The 9,947-nt window shown below is 31.1% G+C and overlaps 1 protein-coding gene across 2 annotated transcripts; it reads left to right on the top strand.

Moving 5' to 3' along the window:
* Positions 1-626: 626 nt before the first annotated feature.
* LOC110601365 (ribose-phosphate pyrophosphokinase 1) lies at positions 627-6,097 on the top strand. 2 transcript variants are annotated; one of them, XM_021738476.2, is made up of 8 exons: positions 628-952; positions 1,216-1,398; positions 1,893-2,141; positions 2,625-2,768; positions 2,851-3,018; positions 3,942-4,011; positions 4,681-4,762; positions 5,343-6,097. In XM_021738476.2, the coding sequence occupies exons 1-8, from the start codon at positions 794-796 to the stop codon at positions 5,521-5,523; spliced, it is 1,236 nt and encodes a 411-aa protein (XP_021594168.1). In that variant the 5' UTR covers positions 628-793; the 3' UTR covers positions 5,524-6,097. The 2 variants fall into 2 exon arrangements, with proteins under 2 accessions (XP_043807084.1, XP_021594168.1); XM_043951149.1 differs by lacking the exon at positions 2,851-3,018 and having other exon boundaries at positions 627-952.
* The last annotated feature ends 3,850 nt before the right edge of the window (positions 6,098-9,947 follow it).

Raw genomic sequence — 9,947 nt, 5'->3', positions numbered from 1 at the left:
TATTTTAGAAGAATTTATGTCACATATTTAAAAAATAATCAGTATAAAATAAATAAGTAATACATATTAATAAATTTAAATACAAAATATTTTTAAATAGATAATGTCAAAAGATATGAAAACTTTCTTTTTATATCTTTTATACATAAAATATTTTTTTATTATAAAATATCCGCTTATTATATTTTTTAAAAATATAAAAAATTTATTAATTAATTTATCAATTTAAAAAATATATTAATATATTTATAAAATTTTAAAAATTTAATTAATTAATTATTAATTAATTAATTATTTATTAATTTTAATTATTAAATATTTAATTATTATAATAGGAAAAATTTATTAATTAATTTTTTAATATTGTAAAAGTGTCTATAAATTAATTTTTTGCGTTAAAAATATTTTAAATATTCTAATAATATTTAATAAATAAAATTAATAAAAAAATTAATTAATTAATTATTTCAAATTTTATAAATATTTTAATATATATTTTTAAAAATTAAGAAATTAACAGTAAACTTCACTGTACTAGAGAGATGAAATATAATTTGTTTTTTTTTTATAATGAAAAATAAAAATTTAAAATTTAAAATTAAATTGAATCTCTCTCCAACAGCCAAGCATAGCGTAGTCTTTCCAAACGCAGTGTTAACTTGCCGAAAGTAGCGCAGCCCCTAGCTACAAAAGAAACTGATAATATAAAGGAGCGATAAACCACCACCGCTTCCACTCCATCGCCACCGCTACCGCTACCATATCCACTCGCTGATCACAATCCCTAATTCCGATGGCGTCGTCTCTGTACCTGCCGTCGTCTTTGCAAAAGTCATCTTCACTCACGACGCCGTCGTTCATATCCTCTTCTCATTGTTCATCTCTTTTTTCTTCCAGAGTATCCATGGTTTCAACTGATTCTCGCACGAAAATTTTCCCCCAAAGCAGCCTTGTAAGCTTATCACGGTTTCTCATAAACGCACTTGTATATGTTTACATAATGCTCTGTTTGTTTTGATATTTCGTTTGAGGTTGTCTTTTTTCCCTTCTTTCTGTTACTTCTGATATATTTTGGATTATTTCATATAAGTTTCCATTTCTTTTTTATTTCTGAAAATTTAGATTTTATTTTTGAGTTCCTGAGGTGAACTTTTTGTATTGGTAATAGCCGTCTAACAGAGTGTGTGTTATGGTTATTTATTTATTTTTGCCCAGAGATGTGATATGGCTGAACCGATAAGTGTTGAGAATGTTGGGAATGGAAAGCCTAATATTCAAATTCTTAATGAACGGATTTTTCCCAAGTTTTTGGAATCTGCCCGGAATGAGAAATCTGTTAACAAGAATGGCAGTAGGCTGAAATTGTTTTCTGGCTCAGCAAATCCTGCTCTTTCTCAGGTAAGCATTGTATATAGTGTTTACTTTGAGTCTATGATAATGTTAAAAATTTTCCAAGATGCATGATTGATATGCAAAATCTGCTAAATTTTTTGAGTTGCTGTGCAATGATAAAAAAAGGCATATCAATCATTTTAAGTTTAAGGTACTAACTGTAACTAGAAAAAAAGTAGTTTAAGTGTTTTTATATAGATTTTGGTTGTGTAAATGCTTCAACTCCATGATACGTTCCAAGAAATATTTGCTCTGTAATTGAAATTTTGTCTAATGTGTATTGATTTTAGTTAATGGCGTGTAGTGCTGCTACTTCCCTATTTTCTGTAGGTGTGCATATAATTAAAGTTTATTCTCCAAAAACATGTAAACTAGTATTTTGCGTTATATGTGTAGATCTTATTCCTTTCCACTTTATTGGAAATTCCTCAAACAAATTAAAAAATAAGTCATGGTTTTCTCTATTATTTGGTTGTTAACAGTATTCCTTTAATCCTCAGGAAATTGCCTGGTACATGGGCTTGGAACTGGGAAAGATCAACATAAAACGATTTGCTGATGGTGAAATTTATGTTCAATTGCAAGAAAGTGTTAGAGGATGTGATGTATATTTACTGCAGCCCACCTGCCCCCCAGCAAATGAGAATCTCATGGAGCTTTTGATCATGATAGATGCTTGTCGGAGAGCATCAGCCAAGAACATCACTGCTGTGATTCCCTATTTTGGATATGCAAGAGCTGATAGAAAGGCAAGTATTATGGCTTGCTATATTTGGATTTTGGAGATCATAAGTTACAAACATAAATATGGAAAATCTGTGTATATTTGGTTATGAATACTGGCTAGTTGGGTTTTCGTCAAGTAATATTATTGCCATGATAAGCAACTACTTCAATATTTTTCTCTCTTTCCTCTTTTCAGTTTTGAGAAGGATCTAGATTTGAAGGTATCTTGTACATGGAAGTGGGACAATCATTTTTGGGATAGGTTTAACACCATGTGTGCTTTGCTCCTTAGAGTTTTCAGAAATTTGATTATAAACAAGAACAACACTTTGAATGACAGTAATATGTAATATTTTGAGTTTGCATTGTAAGGATATGAACCCCTCTCCCCTCCCCCCACCCCCCCAACCCAAAAAAGAAAAGGAGAAAAGAAAGAAAAAGAAGATTTTTGGAGAAACTAAAAACATTATGTATTATTTGTCATCTAGACTTTCTTTTAATTGCAGACTCAAGGTCGTGAATCCATTGCAGCCAAACTTGTAGCAAACCTTATTACAGAAGCAGGTGCAAATCGCGTCCTTGCTTGTGATATTCATTCTGGGCAGTCCATGGGTTATTTTGATATCCCTGTTGACCATCTGTACTGTCAGGTAGTTGGTTTATTTATTTGTTTTCACTCTCATCTATGTTGAATTCACTAATACGTATATTGTTGCTTCTGTTGTACACTAGCCTGTGATTCTTGATTATCTTGCAAGCAAGACAATTTGTTCTAATGATTTGGTAGTGGTTTCACCTGATGTTGGTGGAGTTGCAAGAGCTCGTGCTTTTGCAAAAAAGTTATCTGATGCCCCTTTAGCTATTGTAGACAAAAGGCGTCAAGGACACAATGTTGCTGAGGTAACTGCTGCACAAGATCCTGCCAGGCGTTTTCTCTTTCTCTATGTCATGATTATTACATTATAATACAATTTGCATTTATTTTTGGATCACTATTAAAGGCTTAAAATTTGGATATCACTTGAAATATCTCTTGTTAATTTTACTGGTTGTCAGCTTATCCAATTGTAATCTTTATCTTTCCCTGGGTTTTCTTATTTCATGGTCACTTGTTTCCTCACAGACTCTTTCATTCTCCAAAATCTCGAGTACTACAAAGAATGTTTCATGTTATGGAAGATGAGTTTATGTTTTGGAAATTGGAGAAATTGTTTCCAGATGAAAAATAGGACATTGTTTGATTGCCATTGTCAAAGGCAACATGGTGCAACAAGGAGTTTTTGCCAATTATGCGCAAAATTTTTGAATTTCACAGTTGCTTTGACTCTTTGTTGCATGTTTCCTGGTGTATTATGTACATCACAAGTATTCATCTTTGTCAAGATAAAGTCTAAGTGCTAGTCTATGTGCTTATTCCCAGTGTAGGATTCACTGTAAATAGAACTTCTGTAAGGGGTCCTGAAGCTTCTTTTTTGGGGTTTAAGGATTTCTGGTTGTTGAGTGGATAAACCCAAATCTATCTCCTTGTTTTTGCTCTTTCCTTTTGGTAGATAAGTAGACACAATCATCTTTAAAATAACGGCACTTGGTTACTGTACCGTCATCTTGAGCAATGATTCATTGCCACTATCTTTTCCATTATATCCATATAACCATGTGGTGATTGCTAATTTGATCTAAACAGTGGGTATCATAACCAAATGCACAGTTTTACTTGTTCCTTGGTTGAGTATAGGAGATGAAGGATTTGTTTTATAATCTTTCATTTTATTCATTGATTATGCGGTTACACTAGCACAACCTTAATATACTCAGTGTTGCAGGTGATGAACCTTATTGGTGATGTAAAAGGAAAGGTTGCAGTTATGGTGGATGACATGATTGACACAGCTGGTAGGCGATCTTTGTTTTCAAACTCCAATCATAACCCTAGTCCTAGCACATGAAAAATGAAGAGATGAAAGACAAAAAGGGAAAAGAATACTGAAATTCTGGTGTTACGTTACCTACTAAAGTATTTGATGGCTGAAATGTGTCATTCACTTCTGAATTTTATTTAGTATCAATTTCTTTTTAATCATCCAATTTTTTAGTTTTAGCCCCATTTGTAGGTTGGTGGAGAATTTTTAGGTCGTCTCTGTTTAATACTCATTCAAACTTGATAAGTCACAGATGATATATCATTGTCCTATTGAGTTGGAAAGTTGCTCTGTCACTTTTCTTTAGGCTTTTTTTTTTTTTAAAAAAAAATTTTGGTCCTAAAAGTTTATTTGCACATTTTGTTACTTTTTTTAAGAGAATTGATACTTCCATTAATAGGTATGCTGCATGATAGCTAACTAGGTTCCTCCATCTAGTTGCAAAGTGAGGTAATCTAGAAGTAGGCAACAGGCAACGAACCTTACCAATGAAAATTCCCATTGCCTAATTCTTTTCTTTTAAAATGAAAATTTTCGGAAAACCTTGCATAATAAGTTAATAACAGATTGAAGCCATTTGTTTCCATACTGAAGGCTTAAACTTAATCATGTTTTTAACCTTAAATTTGGTCATGTGTTGTAGGGACAATTGCAAAAGGAGCAGCCCTTTTACACCAAGAAGGGGCCAGGGAAGTCTACGCATGCTGCACTCATGCTGTTTTTAGGTATTATTTTCATTTGCACCATATGAGTTAAGCATTATTGGTTGTCCATATAATCTATTTCAAATTTTCAGCTTTATATTTTTTAGCATCTCAGTTTACTTGTAATATTGATTCTCACACTTTTAGAACTCTCACCATTCTACTAGAAGTTAGAACTTTACTGAATCTCACACTATTAGAACATTTACCTTGCTGTCATGGAACTCCCTATTCTGGTTTTTGGATAAAACATTAGTACATGTAGTTGCTCAAACTTTACGAAGCCAAATGTTAAACTTTTCCTTCTCCCTAGAAATATTTTCACTGAATATGCCAGTCTTTTTATGAGGCTTGTTAGAAAGTTCTAAATTCTTCCATGTAGTGTGTCAATGTCTCATAAACTTACTGTAGTTTTTGTTGTATTGTTGTGAATGTAAATGTTTTAGGACATCAGTTCATCTGTACATTGTTAGAAAGTTAAGATGTTTGAGTTTTGCTGCTGTCCTTGCTTATGGTATGGCAGCAAATATACAAATGAAATATGCAGTTGTTTCGTTTGCTAGTCTCATTCATATCATTTACTTTTTGTTTTTCTTGTTAGCCCTCCTGCCATTGAGAGGTTGTCAGGTGGCCTGTTTCAAGAAGTAATCATTACAAACACAATCCCAGTGGCCGAGAAGAACTATTTCCCTCAGTTGACTGTTCTTTCAGTAGCTAATCTATTGGGCGAAACAATTTGGCGTGTTCATGACGATTGCTCTGTGAGTAGCATTTTCCAGTGAATTAACTTGGGAATATCGAATGGCGTTACAACTCAACTCAACTCGACTAAGCCTCAGTCTCAAACTAATCAAAGTTGGTTTCCTCCATTCAACTCTGATTATGATCAATTATCCTACCCAGCCATTAGTAGCCAATGATGGTAGTTCCTTTTAATTTATTCATAGGTATCGCTGCGAACACAGCTAAGACTTAGATTGTAGGTTCAAAACCATAGTAGGACAGGAAAATCAATGCATTGGTTTTAGGGTTGCTTCAACCTCGTTCCCCTCCATCTGTTTCTAATGTATTCCCTTCTAAAGTTCTTTTTATCAATTGATAATTATTCACCATAGTATTTTTATTTTCTGCAAGTAGGATAGGCCAGATGATTGTTCATCTGCTTTTACATTGTAAATGAACTGGTCCTCAGAAATAAGTCGCAAATGATAATGTGCAGTGCACATTTGAGTTTTGTTTAAACAATTTCTACTAACAATCTTGACTTGGACATGTTTCAACATTAACATTCATCATATTGATGTAGTAAAATCAAACGTGTTCTTTAATAAAGTGCTCTGTTTCTGTTTTGTTGAATGATTATCTATGGTGGATTCTTTGTATATATATATATATATATATATATGTATATATGTATTCAACTAAAATAAATATATAAAACATAAATAATAGAAGTTACAAAAATTGGAATCTTTTTTATATATTTAATAAATTGTTGAATTCATTTTTTTATTATTTCATCATACATTAATGTTAATAAGCCATTCAATGTTTTTGTTATTTATTTTTTAATAAATTAATACTAGAGTAAATTTAGTAGTAACATATTTTTTTAATTATTATTATTATTGTTAAAATGACGAGATTCTATAATTTGAAGAGCGTTTTCATAGCTCATAAGATTGAATTTGGCAAAAATTTATATTATAATGAAAACAAATTGGAAGGTGTCATTTACAGTATTTGCAACACTTGAACCTTTTCAAGGATAATCTTAGAAGAACACTCATCTCAAATGGCAATCGGCTTTTTTTTATGTCTAGATGAAATGGTAAGACATAAATAAAAATTTCTGTTAATTTAGATTCGATTTTCCTCTTGTATCCTTCTTGTGATCTCCACATAAAAAGAAAGTTTGATCTGTTTTTTTCTGTTTATTGTTACTGAATTTGTTATACAAGTCATTGAGAACTCCATGAAATAATGGAGAAAGTGAAACACCTCATCTAATCCTCATTGTTAGGGTTGGACAATTTTTCAATAAAATAATTTTCATATTTTTAACATCCGAAAATTCTATTTTTTTTAGTTATGTATTAAACCAATTAAGAGAATAATTTTTCTTTCTACGAAAGAAAGTAATTTTCTGGATTTAGAGAGTTTTAATATCTTTAAACTTTTTTATATAAATTAATAATATTTTTATTTTTCAATGTTGCAACTAAATAATAAAAAATAAAATATTTTCTTAAATTTCGAGTATGAAATTTTAATTATTTCTAATTATACAAAAATTGTCACCTTCATTTTCACACTTAAACCATTTAAACACTATGAAAATATGTTTCAAGAGTTAGGAAAGGGAAGAACCCTTAATACTTTAATCACCAAATTTATTAATTTGTGAAAATTTTGCTTATTTTTAAAAAACCACCGTGTACTCTATCCAAACACACTGAGCCTGAGGTCCGTAGCCAATTGATGTTAAATGTGAACCTCTCGTTTGAATTAATTTTTTTAAAAAGAAATTAAATTAAATTTATTTATTTTCTATCATTTTTATTTGAAATACTCTATTATTTTTAATTAAAAAATTACATCTAAAAAATTAAAATAATACATAATTTTTTAATTTTTTTATAAAATTAATCATTACAAATGGGAATTAATAAAAATGCATTTAATTTAATAAGTGTGGAACTTATTCTCTCTCCAAAAAGTATGGAACTTATGAAACCTAAATATAGGATGAAGATTCTGTAATTCAAATAGTTCATGTATCCATGTCCAATATTTATGACGGCATAAATGTCAAAAGTATTTCAAATAAACTCTTAAAAATTTAGTTAAAATTTGAATAAGCCAAATTTTATTTTTTCTTTTAGTTAAGTAAAACTATAAATTTTACCTTTCAGTTTAAATATGTTCTGACTTAGCAAAATACTTTTTTTTTTTTGAATTTTGAATTTTAGATATTATTTTTTAGTTTTAATTAAAACAAGAATAAATTTTTAAAAAAAATTAACATTTAAAAGTTACAGAAAAACTATATTTATATGAAACCATATTTTATTTAGATTTAAATCTAAAATTCAAGATTTTATTTGAAAAAATTTTCAAATATTCTTATTTAATTGATGAAAAATTGAGGGAATTGTTTGGACTTTTTTCCATTACATATACTGCCAATTCCTAGGGCCAGAATGTTGGAAGAATAAGAATAAAAAACCTGTTTCAAAGGTCTCCTGAAACAACTCCATGAACCATAAGATAGATTTAGATTTTATTGGGCAACATTTTTCCAATAGATTTAGATTCTATTGGCAATAATTTTGAAAATAGTAATTAGTATTTTGACTCAATAGCTAAAATTCCCAAGCAATTCCTTAACTCAATTTGATGGAATTAAGCATAGGGAATGGGCTAGAAAGATTTGAAGAGCTCAATGCCCTGGATTAACAGGACCATATTTCATTAGAGATTTTATCAGTGGCTTGAACAAGGAGTTAAGGCCAAAGATAAAGATGATCAGGCCAACCACTCTCTCAATCAGGCTCTTGAGCCTGCAAAATTACAAGAACAATCAAAGAAACAAAAGGCTTAACCTAGAAGTTTACAGTAACATATTTGTCAGTCCAACCCTTTAAAAAAAAACAGTAATTTATTTCTCTACGCAAGTATTGTTATTAGCATTATCTAACCTATAGCCAAAACTACTGATGCTTCTGAGTTGGAAATTGATCAAAAGAGAACTGTGAACAGCTGTTTTGTTTTCTTGAAGATAAAATTCATTGCAGCCACCAAGGTGGCAAAGAAGAGAATTCAAAGTTTACATGAGGGAATTTATTACGTCTGAATTATCTAAGATGTGAATTGATAGTTCTTCATCCTGTAATGATCCTACAAAAGAATCAACTATCAAGTTAACAACTGAAGCCGCTGGATGTGATTTTACTAACATCTTTGCCATCTAGAAAAAGCTAAAAAAATTTAATTTAACAGTATTCAAGAACATGATATGAACTTAGGAGAACCATAACCCAAAAGCTAACTGTTGAGGTTGGGGTGCCAAGTCCACATATGCCCGAAATCCTGCACTTTCATTGTGGGATACAAGTGTAATGTGATCATGACATTACACCATGCTCTCTACGGCCCTGGCGCTCACATAGGCTGGCTTTGCTGTAGCATAATCTAGTCTGAGCAAACACTGGTATTCCGGCATTACCACCTGTGCTGCACCGTACCAACTGAAAGGCATAGTGGATCGCTCTGATAGCATTGATATGAACTTAGGAGAACCACACTACAAAAGCTAGCTGTTAAGGTTGGAGCACCCAAGTCCATATATGCTCCACATTAAAATCCCATACTTTCAATGTGGGACACAAGTTGCAGTGGGATCATAACAGAACGTAGTAGCTCAATTGACAGAGAACATGTTAAAACTTAAAATTGAATCCTTTGCCTCCTTTAGTTTTTGTTGGGTGGCTTGTTTTGCCCCTTAAATACACTAAATTATAACCAGTGACTAGCGAAAACATAATGTGCACTTTCAAGCTTTGAGAGGACCTAAATCTAGTTTACCTATCCAACAATGGTTCTGTAGTCTGTACTGTGTGACTATCACTCAACACATGCAAAGGGCAAAGCAGACACAACAAATTGCAATTATTTTCCTACTTTATAACTATGGCTAGTGATTAAATTTCTAACATACTTTGTTAGTATTAAAGAATCTTTGGAGGGGAAATAAAAATTGTTGTGGTTTAGTCAAGCCTGAAAGACATTTGAGTTCCATTTGACCACCTAAAAAGCTTAATTTTGGAAGGAATTTAAATAGTAATAATGCATCAGAAGCATAAGTTTCTATCAATCAAGTATCAGAATGAAATGACTAATTTCAATTTGTGAGCAAATATCAGTATGCAATTATTATTAGGCAGCATCAGTCATGTTAACTTCTTTAGAAGGTACATTAGGCAGATAACAAGTTCACCACCAGGTTTTTGCTCCGCACTAGTATGCTAATAATTTCATCAAAAGTTCACTTGCAATGTATCAACAAAGTTAAAAACCTGTTTTTCCTCCAGACTAGCATACTAATAATTTCATCAAAAGTTCACTTGCAATGAATCAACAAAGTTAAAAACTCATCCAAATCAACCAACAGATAATTTGAAATCTAACAGAAGAAAAGGAAAAA

This window comes from Manihot esculenta, chromosome 15 (assembly GCF_001659605.2).
Source record: "Manihot esculenta cultivar AM560-2 chromosome 15, M.esculenta_v8, whole genome shotgun sequence".
NCBI lineage: Eukaryota > Viridiplantae > Streptophyta > Magnoliopsida > Malpighiales > Euphorbiaceae > Manihot > Manihot esculenta.
Note: the sequence above shows the minus strand (reverse complement) of the source record. Positions and strands in the feature narration are given on the sequence as shown.

Bases quoted from the DNA above. Each gene is read 5' to 3' on its own strand.
- LOC110601365 (XM_021738476.2), top strand. From the start codon at position 794: ATGGCGTCGTCTCTGTACCTGCCGTCGTCTTTGCAAAAGTCATCTTCA. The intron at 1,399-1,892 runs GTAAGCATTGTA...TTTAATCCTCAG, and splicing joins CAAATCCTGCTCTTTCTCAG to GAAATTGCCTGGTACATGGG. The intron at 4,763-5,342 runs GTATTATTTTCA...TTTTCTTGTTAG, and splicing joins TGCACTCATGCTGTTTTTAG to CCCTCCTGCCATTGAGAGGT.